Here is a 15,769-nt window from a genome sequence, read left to right as displayed (position 1 = left end):
AACTCAGCACCGCCTTCCTAACCTGCAATCTTCTTCCCGACCTCTCCGCCCCCACCCCCGTCTGACCTATCACCCTCACCTTGACCTCTTTCCACCTATCACATTTCCGACGCCCCTCCCCCAAGTCCCTCCTCCCTACCTTTTATCTTAGCCTGCTGGACAAACATTCCTCATTCCTGAAGAATGGCTTATGCCTGAAACGTCAATTCTCCTGTTCCCTGGATGCTGCCTGACCTGCTGCGCTTTTCCAGCAACACATTTACAGCTCTGATCTCCAGCATCTGCAGACCTCACTTTCTCCTTCGTAATATCCTACTAAAACAGGGCAGGCAGAAGTGCACACAGTACTCTAGAAGAGGCCTCACCCACATTCTGTGCAATGCCAACATGACGTCCCAGCTGCTGTACTCAAACCTCTGAGCAATGGAGACAAGAGTGCTAAATGCCTCCTTAACCACCCTAATCTACCTGTGACTCAAGTTTCAAAGAACTGTATACCTGAAGTCTTTCAACTTTAAATGGAGAAAGTGGCAAAGACATGTGTAAAGTCATAAATAGATTTGCAATGCAAATCATTCAGGGACCTTAAGCAATGATATTACGGCACGACGATAGGGATACGACAGTGCAGCTATGTATACTGCGCTCATGATAACACACAAAGATGAGAAGGTCTGATACTCACACTGGGCGTAAGGAACAAGTTGAGGTGTTTATGGAGGAGGGCCTGATTCTGCGGATTTCCCGCACAGAAATTCTGCACAAAGCCATGGGCCAGGTTCATGATTTCGTTCATTTTGCTGTCCGTCTGCAGTCAAAAACGACATAAAATGGAAACGGGTGAGAATAAGGCCATCTCCTTTCCCCTTCACTGAAAGCCTATGCTGCCTGTTGAGTTACCTTCTCGTAGGGGATTTGGAGAAGGTCTAGCACGGCGGTGTGGGCTCCCATGTTCTTCAGCAAGCGTTGCTGCTGACTCCTGCTCCGCCTCATGCTCTGGACACACAGTTTACTGAGCCGGATCAAGATCTGGAAAAAGGAGAAACGCAGTGCCTGAGTGGTACTCAGTGTCCCGCAGACTGTCACGGCAACTACCACACATCACATCAGCAAGTCTATTAAAGATCTCTCGCTCCAAGGCCTGACCAGATTACTCCCAGCTTTTCAAAGACCATAGATTACTCAGATCGGCAACACAGGCTGAGAATCACAGCATCATAGAGGGGTCACCCTGCAGAAGAGGCCATTTGGCCCATCATGTCACGACTGGCTTGTTAAATGTGCATCATGACTTACTGCCAATCACCTGACGTTTCTTCAAACCCTTGCAGACTGTTGCTATCCAAATAACCAGCCAGCGCCCCCTTGAATGTTTCTATTGGACCAGCCTCCACCATACTGCCAGGCAGTGCATTCCAGATCCAGACTACTCATTACATGAGAAAAGGGTTTCCCACCCCCGCCACCTTGCTTCTTTTGCAGATCACTTTAAAGCCTGTGGTTCTTGATCCGTAATGATCAGGAACAATGACTCCCTGGCCACCCTATTCAGGCCACCCATGATTTTGAAAAACAATCTATCAAGTGTCCCCTCAGCTGCCTTCTCTCCGTGGTAAACAGTCCCAACCTCTTCAATCTATCTTAACAGACAATCAACTTTTCAATGTATGATTTCAGATACATCACATTGTAAATTTTTTGCTATAAATTCTGTGTTACGATCGAGCCCTCCACTATCACCTGATGAAGGAGCGTCGCTCCGAAAGGAGATGTGCTTCCAATTAAACCCGTTGGACTATAACCTGGTGTTGGGTGATTTTTAACAATCTATCCTCATCACTGAAGTTTCTCATTCCTGGAGCTGTTCTCACAAACTGCTCTGCTCACTGTCCAGTGCATTCACAGGTTTCCAATAATGTGGCACTCACCGCTTAAAACAAATACTCCAGCTGAGATCTAATAAGTGCCTTATATAGGTTTAACAACAGTCACCCCCTGCTCTTGTAGAAGTGACATTTATTTTAAAAATTTGTTAATTGGATGTGGACATCACTGGCTGGGGCAGCATTTATTGCCTGTTCCTATCTGCCCGTTGCTCAGAGGCAGGCACAGGAATTCCTTGAGGCCTGGCATTCCAACCGGAACTCCATTAACAAACACATCGATTTGGACTCCATCCTCCACCCTCTGAGAAGAGCAACTAGAAATAACATCACCCACCTTAAGAAACCAAGACCCATAAACAGAAAGCGGGACATAACACCAGCACTTCACCGATGATGTTACCTAGCATGGTGACGAAACATCTGAGAACAAACCTTCCAGCTCACCGAGCAAACTTACATTCAGAACCTCAACCTACAAATCTTCTTAAAAATCACTGTCTGTCTCTTGATCTGAATGGCTTATTAGGACCACTGCAGAGTGCAGTTAAGACCCCAAATGTAATGGGGTCTGGAGTCATGTGTAGGCCGCACCAGGTAAGGATGGCAGATTTCCTCCCCTAAAGGACATCAGTGAACCAGATGGGATGTCACAACAATCAACATGGTTGCCATTAGGTCAGTTTTATGATTCAAGGCCTTTACTGAATTCAGTTTTCACAATCTGCTGCAGTGGGTGTCGAACCCTTGTGTCCAGAACAATAAACTGGAGTTTGGGATTACCAGTCCAGTAACTTGCCTTGACAGAGACTGACAAAACATTGACTAGCCTGGATGGCAGCCTTGTTGATAGTCCAGTACAGAATGGGAAATAGGAGTTGACACAGGAGTTGAATAGACTAGGTATTAAGTACTTGGTGTCTTTCAGGAGCAATCAGTGTGTGGGGAATGGGCGATTGCTGGTGTGGGGTGTTACAGTGGGGTCAAGGCTATCACAGACTGCACACAAAGGCACTGACAGCAGAGCTGGAGCTTGCTTGACTACAGCAAGCGAGCTGGCTCAATTACATTTTTCAAACGCAGTGGGTTTTGACTTTGTGGTCGGTTGGGAGCTGGGTTGATAGAAAGCGAGGACTGCAGATGCTGGAGAGTCAGAGTGGAAAAGTGTGGTACTGGAAAAGCAGGTCAGACAGCAGCCCAGGAGCAGGAGAGTCCCAAACTCCAGTTTATTGTTCTGGGCAGAAGGGTTCGAAACCCACTGCGGCAGATTGTGAAATCTGAATTCAGTAAAGACCTTGAATCATAAAACTGACCTAATGGCAACCATGTTGATTGTTGTGACATCCCATCTGGTTAACTAATGTCCTTTAGGGAAGGAAATCTGCCATCCTTACCTGGTCCGGTCTACATGTGACTCCAGACCCCATTACATTTGGGGTCTTAACTGCGCTCTGCAGTGGTCCTAATAAGCCATTCAGATCAAGAGACAGTGATTTTTGGATAGTTTTGGGCATAAGCCCTTCATCAGGAATTTGGCGGAGGGAAGGAAGGGAGCTGAGAGGTAAGTGGGAGGATGGGGGTGGGGGTGAGGTACCTGGGAAGGCGATATGTAGATGCGGTGGGGGTGGGTGAGTGATGGTGATAGGTCAGAGAGGACGGTGGAGCGGATAGGTGGGAAGGAAGATGGACACGTAGGACAGTTCAAGATGGCACCGATCGTTGCTTTTGCACAGTACAGGAAGTAAGTGCTTTAACAGCAAACAAATGGCACACATGATGGGAGGTAACTGCCAGAACAAAACACACAGAAATCTTAGAATCCTAGAATCCCTACAGTTTGGAAAGAGCCATTTGGCCCATAGACTCTGCACTAACCTGCTGATGAGCATCCCACCCAGACCCAGCCCCTGACCCTATCCCCATAACACCACATTCACCATGGAATCCCCCTAACCTGAACACCTTTGGACTGCAATTTCACAGAGATTTCCTCCCTTATCAGAGTCGGATGTCACTCAGTCTTTCTGGAATCTCCCAGGATGTTATGTAAGTGCAGAGGGCCGTTGGCAGCATAATTCTCTGGACATTATCACATAAGGACCAGTTGTTTTTAATCCTGCTCATCATTGTCATATGTTACTGGGCCATACCAAGCAACAGAAAAAACAAGTTCAGCAGGTCAAGCAGTATCCGTGGAGGGAGTTAACACTCTGTTCCCTAAAACGCTTGAAATGATCTGATCTGCCTGCACTCCAGGCAAAACAAAACTTTTCACTGCTACCTAGGTACATGTGACAATAATAAATCAAATCAAAACGGGTCAGGTCAATGTCTCTCAACAAACTGATATAAAGGTCAGTGTTACCGATGGGATACAGCAGGAAGGACAAGGAATAGGAATAGGGAAGGAGAAACACAACAGAGCAATAATAAGGAAAAACAGCTGATCTCAAGTGATGGAACTCGACGTTATGGAGGCTGTGGTACCGAGTGCTGGAGAAGCTGGCTTAACCCTTTGTAGACAGATTCATCAGATGAATCAAATCACCTAGACTCGAAACGTTAGCTTGCTCTCTCTCCACGGATGTTGTCTAACCCGCTGTGATCTCCAGCATTTGTTATTTTTAAGACTGTTTCCAATGTATTTCATGATTTGGAGATGCCGGTGTTGGACTGGGGTGTACAAAGTTAAAAATCACCCAACACCAGGTTATAGTCCAACAGGTTTAATTGGAAGCACTAGCTTTCGGAGCGACGCTCCTTCATCAGGTATTCTCCACAACCACCTGATGAAGGAGTGACACTTCGAAAGCTGGTGCTTCCAATTAAATCTGTTGGACTATAACCTGGTGTTGGGTGATTTTTTAACTCTGATGTATTTGTCCCACTGTCATTTGCTGCATGGCACTGAATCAGTCTTCCTGTCCATGTATATAAACATTTTAGGTTTAGTTTAAAAAAATAGTCTGTTCCTGGCATTTTAGATACAATGCAGCAGTTAGTTCCTGGCACCTTGTATATAGGGGTTTAGATTCAAGGAATGCATGGCCTTCTTCTGGAAACTTCTGGAAAATGATCCAATGCCCTCAAATACCAGCACACAGTGCTTTTACAAGATGGGACGGGTGATATGGAGAGCTACCCTGGGAGTTGTATTTTGATTTTTGTGCAGTTACCAAGTAATACAGATGCCAAGAATTACGCACCTCTTTCACAACCCTGTAGTTGTTGCTGCTGTTGCTGTCAATTTGTGGTTTCTTGTTGCCATCTTGCACAGGGCTCAGAATTCCAGGATCCTTCAAAAACGGAAACAGGAAAAGAAAAATTAGAGACAGGAGTTATTACACCAAGAAAGATTAAATGTTAAATCTACTGCCTCAGGAAAATTACATTTTTTTCTATTAACCAGGAGTCCAACAGGATCTTGATCAGATGAGCCAATGGGCTGAGGAGCAGCAGATAGAGCTTAGTTCAGATAAATGCGAGGTGTTGCATTTTGGTATGACAAACTAGGGCTTAATAGTTGGGTACCGGGTAAAGAGACCAAGGGGTAGCTCTTTGGAAGTGGTGTTGCAGGTAAACAGGGTGAAGAAGAAAGTCTTGATACACCTGCCCTTATTGGTCAGAGCACTGAGTAAAGGAGTTGGGATGTTGTGTTGTGGCTGCACTGGACATTGGTAAGGCCACTTGGAGGGGACTGGGTACTAATCTGGTTACCACGCTATAGGTAGGATACGATTAAATTGGAAAGGGCCCAGAAATGATTCACAAGGATGTTACTGGGTTTGAATTATAAGACGAGGTTGGATTGTCCTGGGACTTTTTCCCTTTGGAGTTTGCGAGGTTGAGGGGGTGACCTTATAGAAGTTTGCAAGTTCATGGGGGGGGGTGGGGCATAGATAAAGGGGAGTGGTCAAGGTCTTTTCCATAGGGTAGAGGAGTTCAAACCTACAGGGCATGGATTTAAGGTGAGGGGGGAAAAGATTTAAAAAGGGACTAGAGGGACACTCCCCAGCATCTGGGAGCTACTTCTCTGGAAAAAGTGACATGTACATGTTTTTTTCTCAAAAAACAGAAAACACACTGGAATGACGTTTATAGCAATGACTGAGGGGCAAAGCATGGTCCCCACTCCACCTCTCAGAGCAGTTTGATGGGGGACTAGATGACTATCAACAATGGAACTAAGAGGCGTCAAGCAGACAGGATGTGGTGCACATTTCAGTTCAGAAAGCATCAAGCAGGGGGCACAATTCTGGCTACACCGTGTCATTCATTCATGAGAGGAGGGCATTGCTGGCTGGACCAGCATCTCTTGCCCATCCCTAATTGCCCAGAGGACAGTTAAGAGTCAACCACATTGCTGTGGGTCTGGAATCACATGGTGGCCAGACGCCTTCCTGAGAGAACATTAGTGACCCAGATGGGTTTTTCCAATAATTGGCATTGGATTCACTGTCATCATTAGATTCTTAATTCCAGATTTTTTAAAAAATTAATTAAAATTCCACCCTTGGCAATGATGCGATTCAAACTCTGGTCCTTGGAACATTATTTGGGATCTCTACATTAACAGCCCAGTGATAATACCACCACTCCATTGCCATCCCATGAAGTCCAAACTTCTCCCTCAGACACGCCCACTGGAAAAGTGTTTCTTTTTCTCACTCCATTTTGTCTGCGAATTGCTTAACTCAAAAATTTGAGACACTCTAATCTTTCAAGGAACAAGGGAGTCACCGGCTGGGCCAACCCAAATTACCCAGAAGGCAGTGGTGAGCTGCCTTCTTGAACCGCTGCAGTCCCTGGGCAATTAGTAGAAGTGCTTCTGAAACGAATGCACCAGCACCAGTTGATGACGACAGACAATTAATTGCCAAACCTTGTTTGCATGTTAAACCAGAGGGGCTGCTCTGATTGGTCAGGGGATTACATTGAGAACTGAACCAGCGAATGGCTATTTGACAAAGAGTCAGTTAGACTCGAAACGTCAGCTCTTTTCCCTCTTTACAGATGCTGCCAGACCTGCTGAGATTTTCCAGCATTTTCTCTTTTGGTGGCAGCGAATGGCTATTTTGTTGACTTGAAACAGGTGTAGAGCAAAGGAAACAACGACTGTGTTAACAGGTGTAGCTTCGAGGTCAGGAAAGCAGACTGCAGTGTAAGCCTGACTGACAATCACAAGGAGGTTGCATAACTACCCACACACTGGGGGTTATTGAGCAAATGCTGTCCATTTGATGATCACATCAACCGTTGGATATTGTGTTGTGTCTTTTACAAGGGCAGGCTGGTTAGGTGCTTTCAATAGCTTGAAGTCTCCCTGAAGACCTGAAAAATGAGTCCAATTGATATGAACTTGCACTGGTAATGAATTAATCCTAGAGAGATGTGCCAATTGTGTGGTCAGGGGCTTGTTTCCAGAACAATTTGTTCCTTGAGGTGAAGGACCAAAGGTATAAGTTAGGCTTATCACCTACAGATAGTTTATATCTTTGTCAGCATTCATGCTGAAAGGTTCAAGTCTTCCATTAGTGCAAAGATCATCGAAGCATAGTGTGAGCTTAACGTTTTTAAGACATTTTGCGCTGGTGACACCAATTTGAGGTAAATCACATTGGAAAACCAGGACCCAAGGGGAAAGCCCAGGGGTTTAACCTCCACACACCTCAGCTTTCGCATCATCTGCTCCTTCAGTTTGGGTCTCACTGCTGCCGTAACTTCCTCGCTTTTCCACCCAGAGTTCGGATTTCTCCACCGTTAACCGCAGCAAGTCCAGGTCTGCTTTAATTTGCTTGTAATTGTCCACATCCTGAGAGGAGACCAGCAACTGGACCTGGAACATGAGCAAGAGGGGAAAGAAAACCCAACAGTCATGTACGGGAGCTGGTTAAAATCCCCATTTCTTTATATTTTGAAGAAAAAGGGAAAGGGCAGCTTTTGCACAGTGAAGCGTTCCTGGACAGTTACAAATCTTCCACCCTCCACACACATGAATCCAACCAAATTTCAGTTGAATCCACACCAGGGACTTTGGTGACACCATCCTGTCACCCCTCACAATCTCATCCTCAAGTTCAAACCTCTCCTTACCCTCAGGTGCAGATTCCAACACAAGGTTGGTAGAGAAAGGAAGACAGGCTCAAGTTAGTCACGTCTTGTTGCTGTGAAAAAAAAGCATGGAAATAAAAGGAGAGAGGGAGAGAGACAGAGAGACACACGGAGAAAGAGAGGGGAGAGAGAGAAAGAGAGGGGAGAGAGAGAAAGAGAGGGGAGAGAGAGAAAGAGAGGGGAGAGAGAGAAAGAGAGGGGAGAGAGAGAAAGAGAGGGGAGAGAGAGAAAGAGAGGGGAGAGAGAGAAAGAGAGGGGAGAGAGAGAAAGAGAGGGGAGAGAGAGAAAGAGAGGGGAGAGAGAGAAAGAGAGGGGAGAGAGAGAAAGAGAGGGGAGAGAGAGAAAGAGAGGGGAGAGAGAGAAAGAGAGGGGAGAGAGAGAAAGAGAGGGGAGAGAGAGAAAGAGAGGGGAGAGAGAGAAAGAGAGGGGAGAGAGAGAAAGAGAGGGGAGAGAGAGAAAGAGAGGGGAGAGAGAGAAAGAGAGGGGAGAGAGAGAAAGAGAGGGGAGAGAGAGAAAGAGAGGGGAGAGAGAGAAAGAGAGGGGAGAGAGAGAAAGAGAGGGGAGAGAGAGAAAGAGAGGGGAGAGAGAGAAAGAGAGGGGAGAGAGAGAAAGAGAGGGGAGAGAGAGAAAGAGAGGGGAGAGAGAGAAAGAGAGGGGAGAGAGAGAAAGAGAGGGGAGAGAGAGAAAGAGAGGGGAGAGAGAGAAAGAGAGGGGAGAGAGAGAAAGAGAGGGGAGAGAGAGAAAGAGAGGGGAGAGAGAGAAAGAGAGGGGAGAGAGAGAAAGAGAGGGGAGAGAGAGAAAGAGAGGGGAGAGAGAGAAAGAGAGGGGAGAGAGAGAAAGAGAGGGGAGAGAGAGAAAGAGAGGGGAGAGAGAGAAAGAGAGGGGAGAGAGAGAAAGAGAGGGGAGAGAGAGAAAGAGAGGGGAGAGAGAGAAAGAGAGGGGAGAGAGAGAAAGAGAGGGGAGAGAGAGAAAGAGAGGGGAGAGAGAGAAAGAGAGGGGAGAGAGAGAAAGAGAGGGGAGAGAGAGAAAGAGAGGGGAGAGAGAGAAAGAGAGGGGAGAGAGAGAAAGAGAGGGGAGAGAGAGAAAGAGAGGGGAGAGAGAGAAAGAGAGGGGAGAGAGAGAAAGAGAGGGGAGAGAGAGAAAGAGAGGGGAGAGAGAGAAAGAGAGGGGAGAGAGAGAAAGAGAGGGGAGAGAGAGAAAGAGAGGGGAGAGAGAGAAAGAGAGGGGAGAGAGAGAAAGAGAGGGGAGAGAGAGAAAGAGAGGGGAGAGAGAGAAAGAGAGGGGAGAGAGAGAAAGAGAGGGGAGAGAGAGAAAGAGAGGGGAGAGAGAGAAAGAGAGGGGAGAGAGAGAAAGAGAGGGGAGAGAGAGAAAGAGAGGGGAGAGAGAGAAAGAGAGGGGAGAGAGAGAAAGAGAGGGGAGAGAGAGAAAGAGAGGGGAGAGAGAGAAAGAGAGGGGAGAGAGAGAAAGAGAGGGGAGAGAGAGAAAGAGAGGGGAGAGAGAGAAAGAGAGGGGAGAGAGAGAAAGAGAGGGGAGAGAGAGAAAGAGAGGGGAGAGAGAGAAAGAGAGGGGAGAGAGAGAAAGAGAGGGGAGAGAGAGAAAGAGAGGGGAGAGAGAGAAAGAGAGGGGAGAGAGAGAAAGAGAGGGGAGAGAGAGAAAGAGAGGGGAGAGAGAGAAAGAGAGGGGAGAGAGAGAAAGAGAGGGGAGAGAGAGAAAGAGAGGGGAGAGAGAGAAAGAGAGGGGAGAGAGAGAAAGAGAGGGGAGAGAGAGAAAGAGAGGGGAGAGAGAGAAAGAGAGGGGAGAGAGAGAAAGAGAGGGGAGAGAGAGAAAGAGAGGGGAGAGAGAGAAAGAGAGGGGAGAGAGAGAAAGAGAGGGGAGAGAGAGAAAGAGAGGGGAGAGAGAGAAAGAGAGGGGAGAGAGAGAAAGAGAGGGGAGAGAGAGAAAGAGAGGGGAGAGAGAGAAAGAGAGGGGAGAGAGAGAAAGAGAGGGGAGAGAGAGAAAGAGAGGGGAGAGAGAGAAAGAGAGGGGAGAGAGAGAAAGAGAGGGGAGAGAGAGAAAGAGAGGGGAGAGAGAGAAAGAGAGGGGAGAGAGAGAAAGAGAGGGGAGAGAGAGAAAGAGAGGGGAGAGAGAGAAAGAGAGGGGAGAGAGAGAAAGAGAGGGGAGAGAGAGAAAGAGAGGGGAGAGAGAGAAAGAGAGGGGAGAGAGAGAAAGAGAGGGGAGAGAGAGAAAGAGAGGGGAGAGAGAGAAAGAGAGGGGAGAGAGAGAAAGAGAGGGGAGAGAGAGAAAGAGAGGGGAGAGAGAGAAAGAGAGGGGAGAGAGAGAAAGAGAGGGGAGAGAGAGAAAGAGAGGGGAGAGAGAGAAAGAGAGGGGAGAGAGAGAAAGAGAGGGGAGAGAGAGAAAGAGAGGGGAGAGAGAGAAAGAGAGGGGAGAGAGAGAAAGAGAGGGGAGAGAGAGAAAGAGAGGGGAGAGAGAGAAAGAGAGGGGAGAGAGAGAAAGAGAGGGGAGAGAGAGAAAGAGAGGGGAGAGAGAGAAAGAGAGGGGAGAGAGAGAAAGAGAGGGGAGAGAGAGAAAGAGAGGGGAGAGAGAGAAAGAGAGGGGAGAGAGAGAAAGAGAGGGGAGAGAGAGAAAGAGAGGGGAGAGAGAGAAAGAGAGGGGAGAGAGAGAAAGAGAGGGGAGAGAGAGAAAGAGAGGGGAGAGAGAGAAAGAGAGGGGAGAGAGAGAAAGAGAGGGGAGAGAGAGAAAGAGAGGGGAGAGAGAGAAAGAGAGGGGAGAGAGAGAAAGAGAGGGGAGAGAGAGAAAGAGAGGGGAGAGAGAGAAAGAGAGGGGAGAGAGAGAAAGAGAGGGGAGAGAGAGAAAGAGAGGGGAGAGAGAGAAAGAGAGGGGAGAGAGAGAAAGAGAGGGGAGAGAGAGAAAGAGAGGGGAGAGAGAGAGACAGAGAGAGACGGACAGAGAGAGACGGACAGAGAGAGACGGACAGAGAGACGGACAGAGAGTAGAAATGAAGGAAGAGAATGAAACAGCGGGGAGCTGGTAGCACAATGAAGTTTGCACTGACCTGTTTAAAGGCCTGAAGGAGCTCTGCTCTCTGACTGAAGTGTTTAAAGAGGAGCTGTAAGGCACCAGACACGAGTGGGGGATAATCGTGTTTAATCAGGTGTATGAGCACTCGCAAAAATGTTCGCCCTCCTTCATCATCCAGCTCCACGGGGTTTCTTTCTTGGCTGTAGATGAGGATTAAATTATTAGCACAGACATCCCGTGTTGAATTGTAACTTACATTTCTATAGGACTGTACTGTCAATTGAACATGCTTTACTGAAGACTAGCCACTGTTGTAAATGGAGGAAACAAAGAAATTAATCTGAGCACAGCAAGTTACAGGAACAGCAATGGGATAAACAAAGAGAAGATGTTAAAATCAATTTTTAAAGAATTGTTTTTTTTTAAATTCACAGGCTATTGTTGACTAGGTCAGCACTTCTTGCAGGTCTCTCAGCCCCTTAAGGTGGTGGTGGTGGTGTGTGGAGAGCTGTCTTCTTCAACCACTGCAGTCTGTGTGCTCTGGGGACACCCACAATGCCCTGAGGGAGGGAATGCTACGATTTTGACCCAGTGACAGTGAAGGAATGGTGATATATTTCCAAGTCAGGTTGGTGAGTGGCTTTGAGGGGAACTTGCAGGGGGTCGTGTTCACATGAATCTGCTGCCTTTATGCTTCAATAAGGAAGTGTTCCTGGGTTTGCAAGGTGGGGTGTCTATGGAGTCTTGGTGAATTTCGGCAGCGCACTGTGTAGACAGTACACACTGCTGCTGCTGAGCGTCGATGGGGGAGAGAGTTGAATGTGGTAGGGTGCTTTGTCCTGGATGGCGTCAAGCTTCTTGAGTGCAGCCATCCAGGCAAGCAGGGAGTTTTCCATCACATTCCTGACTTGTGCCTTGTGAATGACGGGCATGTTTCGGGAAGGCAGGATGTGAGTTACTCTCTGCAGTGTTCCTAGGCCCTGACCTGCTCCTGCAGCCATCCAGATTTATGTGATGAATGCAGTTGAGTTTCTGGATTGTGAAGTCTTTGGAGTGGAACTGAAAGATAAAATCTTAAGTTCCAGAGCTGAACACGCAGTGAATGTGGCTTGAACAACTCCTAATGCATGACTGCTTTAAAACAGAAACTTCAGCATAACGTGTTGCTGGAGGAAACTCAAGGAATGATGGATTCAAAGCCAGCCAATCCAGTGCTCCCCCACACTCAGATACAGTTTTGTATTGCAAGGTGTGAAGACGGATTCATTCCCCAAACTATTGTGGAAAATGCTAGAAACCAAGCCAGAACTCCAATTCAGATATTTATACTGGCCACTAAGAGTCCCCTGGTGGCATTGATCCAAGTGTGTCAAAGGGTATAGTGTGATGGAGAACCTGTTTCAGGGAAGAGGTGTTGCGAGTCTCCAACATCTTTGAACTAAAGGAGCAAGTATATTCTGTTGGTCATGAATGATGTACAGCCAGCTTACTTCCAAGAATGATTAATTAACCAACCGCAGCGGCCATGTAGAGGTGAATTTTGACTTGATGTCACACAGGGCAATAACTTACCCCCTTGTGATACCAGAGACACAAGCCTTTATCACTAATATTTTTTACCATGAAATACTGAGAGAAGCAAGCGATGGTCAGTGCCCCATACCTTCCTGCAAACATCGTCTCAGCCTGTTCACCAATGCCCTCAAGGTCTGGTACTGTATCAAACAAAACAAAGTAGTCATTTTAGAGACAACCTCTTTCAACACCAGCACTGTGATCATTTCCAAGTTAATTGAGCCTCAAGGAGTTACCATCAAACAACATTTAGATGTTTGGCTACAAGTGATACTGAATAATAACACGTCACGCATCTCTCCCGAGTGAAATCTGGGGGCTTGGAGATCAGCAGAGATGGACAAACGGACTGTTGAATCAATGACACCTGAATTACATTGAAAACACTGCATTTCACTCAGACAGAGATCACTGAATACCACAGCGCGGTTTCAAGACAAGGGGACATATTTTTGAGGTGAAAAGAGAGGGTTTTAAAAAAAAGACATGCGGGGCAAATTCTTTTTATTACACTGAGAGCAGCTCGTCTGTGGAATGAACTTCCTGAGGGAGTGGTGGAAGCAGGTACAGCTCCAATGATTAAAAGACATTTGAATTAGTCCCTGAATAGGAAAGGTCTGGAGGGGTACGGGCTAAGAGCAGACAGGTGGGACTAGTTTAGTTTAGGATCATGGTCGGCATGGACTGGTTGGTTCAAAGGGCTGGTTTCCGTGCTGTCGGACTCTATGAGCTTCTGCATTCCATCTCTACTCACTGATCCTTTTAGTTTTCACACACAAATCTCAAAGCCCCGGGAGTTGTGAACACAGATTTTCTCTGGAAGCAGCTCAGAGAATGTCTGTGCGCCCGGTTCCTGGGATGAGAGCGCCATTTTATAAGGAAACGACAAACCACACCCACTGCAATGTGGAAGAACAAGAGGTGGCTCTCTGACCATGCCTCATCCCGCCTCCCGCCAATAACCTTTCACCCCTTGGATTGCTGAGGATGCAACCACGTACTGCCTTAAAAACATTCCAAAACTCCGCTTCCCTTTTCAGAGCGAGAACTTCAAAGGGTCTCAGCTTCTGAGAGGAATAGATTTCTCTCATCTCTGCCTTTTTTTCCTGAAACAGTGACACCCCTGTTCTCGATTCTCCCACATCCACTCTACACTCAATCTTACGTCCAACACCGCACACTCAATCCCCCCCCACCAACCCGCACTCAATCCCACCACTACACTCCCCCCACCCAAAACCCTGACCAGGTAGTAGTCTCTTTGATCTGTCTCCAATACAGTTACATCCTTCCACAATGCCTTCATCGCCAGGTGAAGAATGTTGAAGTAGTTTTCATCGTGATATTCCATGTCTCTACTGCACCTGCAACCTCAGTCACATTCCTTCACGGTCACTGGGTCAGAATCCTGGAGCTTCCTTCCTAACAGCACAGTGGGCACGCCACACTATGTGCAGTCAGGTTGGCAGCTCACCAACTTCACCAGGGCAGTTAGGAACGGGCAACAAATGCTGGCCGAGCCAGAGACATCTACATTGCTATTTTGAAAATATACTGACAAAGGGACAAACAAGGAGAGAAAAAGGACGCAGAATGAAGGGTTAATTGTACCTTCATTCTAGATATTTTCCAGCCAACCTGTCCCGAGATGTCCTTACATACCCCCGGTGGCACAGTTTGAGTGTCCCTACCCCTGCACTGGTTTGAGTCCCAACTGCTCCAGCAATGTGTAATAATATCTCTGAGCAGGTCAATTAGAAAAATAGGTTCAATTAACAAAAAAAAACAGGCCTCTGAAGCAGATGGGACTTGAACCCAAGCTTACTGGCTCAGAGGTAGGGACAATACCACAACTGTCCCATACCTTCATTCTAACGATAGCTACTTAGGAGAAAGTGAGGGTTGCAGGTGCTGGAGAATCAGAGTTGGAAAGAGTGGTGCTGGAAAAGCACAGCAGGTCAGACAGCATCTGAGGAGCAGGAGAGTCGTGTTTCAGGCATAAGCCCTTCAATAGCCACTTAGCATGCTGGTTATCATCTGTAACGATCTAGCAGGGAGGCCTGAGAGTGGGAATCAGATAAAGGTTACATGTTAATTAAAAGGATAAGTAGGTGAGGAATTGTCTGGATCATGGGTAAAAGGTAATAAGTATTTTAGTTTAGCCTTCTGATATCTGAAGATAAAATGCTGACTGGAAAGGTATATATCTGGACTCTGAGCAATCTTTGACCTCTGGGGTTTAATACCCACGTGTACAGATCAATGTCACAGTGTGGTCAGATGACCTGGAATCTGATCATGTCCTCTCCTACAAAACCTTGCACAGAATTCTCTTTTATGAAGCCTGGTAACAGTCAGAAGAGTTAAAACCTGATCTTACATACAGAGGAGTGAGTGAGTGTGGGTGTGAGGCAGAGGAGGGAGAGAAAATAGAGAAGAGGAATGGAAAAGATAAGGAGTGCAGAGAGAGGAGGAAAGCAAAGCATCTGAAAAGGCCACTGCGTCTTATCCTCCTGGCTCAGTGGGAGCCTGGGGCTCAGAGCAGATGATTTAATTTGACAGAGTGTGGGATATGTCAGAGGAGAAAGTGAGGTCTGCAGACGCTGGAGATCAAAGTTGAAACTTTATTGCTGGAACAGCACAGCAGGTCAGGCAGCATCCAGGGAACAGGAGATTCGACGTTTCGGGCACAGGCCGAAGAAGGGCCTGAAAATGAGTTAAAAGTTGAAAACACAATAGTCACACATGTTACAAAGTCATTAATAATACAAATAAATCAAACATTGTCCATGCACCAGTGGCTAAGATTCACTCAACTGATCAAATAAGAAAAATAAAATGGCAAAACCAAACAACGTTATAAAATTTTTGCAAGGTTTGTGAAGGTTTGTAAGTCAGGTTGAGGTTTAGGGTGTAGGTTTACTCGCTGAGCTGTAGGTTTGATATCCAGACGTTTCATTACCTGGCTAGGTAACATCAGTGGCGACCTCCAAGTGAAGCGAAGCTGTTGTCTCTTGCTTTCTATTTATATCTTTCTCCTGGATGGGGTTCCTGGGGTTTGTGGTGATGTCATTTCCTGTTCGTTTTCTGAGGGGTTGATAGATGGCATCTAGATCTATGTATTTGTTTATGGTGTTGTGCTTGGAGTGCCAGGCCTCGTAGCCCTACACATGGATGAAAAA

At 46.9% G+C, this 15,769-nt stretch overlaps 1 protein-coding gene across 3 annotated transcripts in view; it reads right to left on the bottom strand.

Annotated features, from left to right (window-relative positions):
• itpr2 (inositol 1,4,5-trisphosphate receptor, type 2) overlaps positions 1-15,769 on the bottom strand; it is a 241,261-nt gene that overhangs the window by 91,451 nt on the left and 134,041 nt on the right. For all 3 annotated transcript variants that reach the window (XM_043713352.1, XM_043713350.1, XM_043713351.1), the window contains 6 exons: positions 12,676-12,727; positions 11,047-11,212; positions 7,552-7,719; positions 5,090-5,179; positions 901-1,029; positions 686-808 (listed from right to left, as the gene is read on the bottom strand). In XM_043713352.1, the coding sequence (XP_043569287.1) occupies positions 686-808; positions 901-1,029; positions 5,090-5,179; positions 7,552-7,719; positions 11,047-11,212; positions 12,676-12,727 (728 nt within the window). The remainder of the gene's footprint in view (positions 1-685; positions 809-900; positions 1,030-5,089; positions 5,180-7,551; positions 7,720-11,046; positions 11,213-12,675; positions 12,728-15,769) is intronic.

The sequence above is a fragment of the Chiloscyllium plagiosum genome, chromosome 23, assembly GCF_004010195.1.
Source record: "Chiloscyllium plagiosum isolate BGI_BamShark_2017 chromosome 23, ASM401019v2, whole genome shotgun sequence".
NCBI classification, from domain to species: domain Eukaryota; kingdom Metazoa; phylum Chordata; class Chondrichthyes; order Orectolobiformes; family Hemiscylliidae; genus Chiloscyllium; species Chiloscyllium plagiosum.
This window is presented reverse-complemented; position numbering and strand designations above follow the sequence as displayed.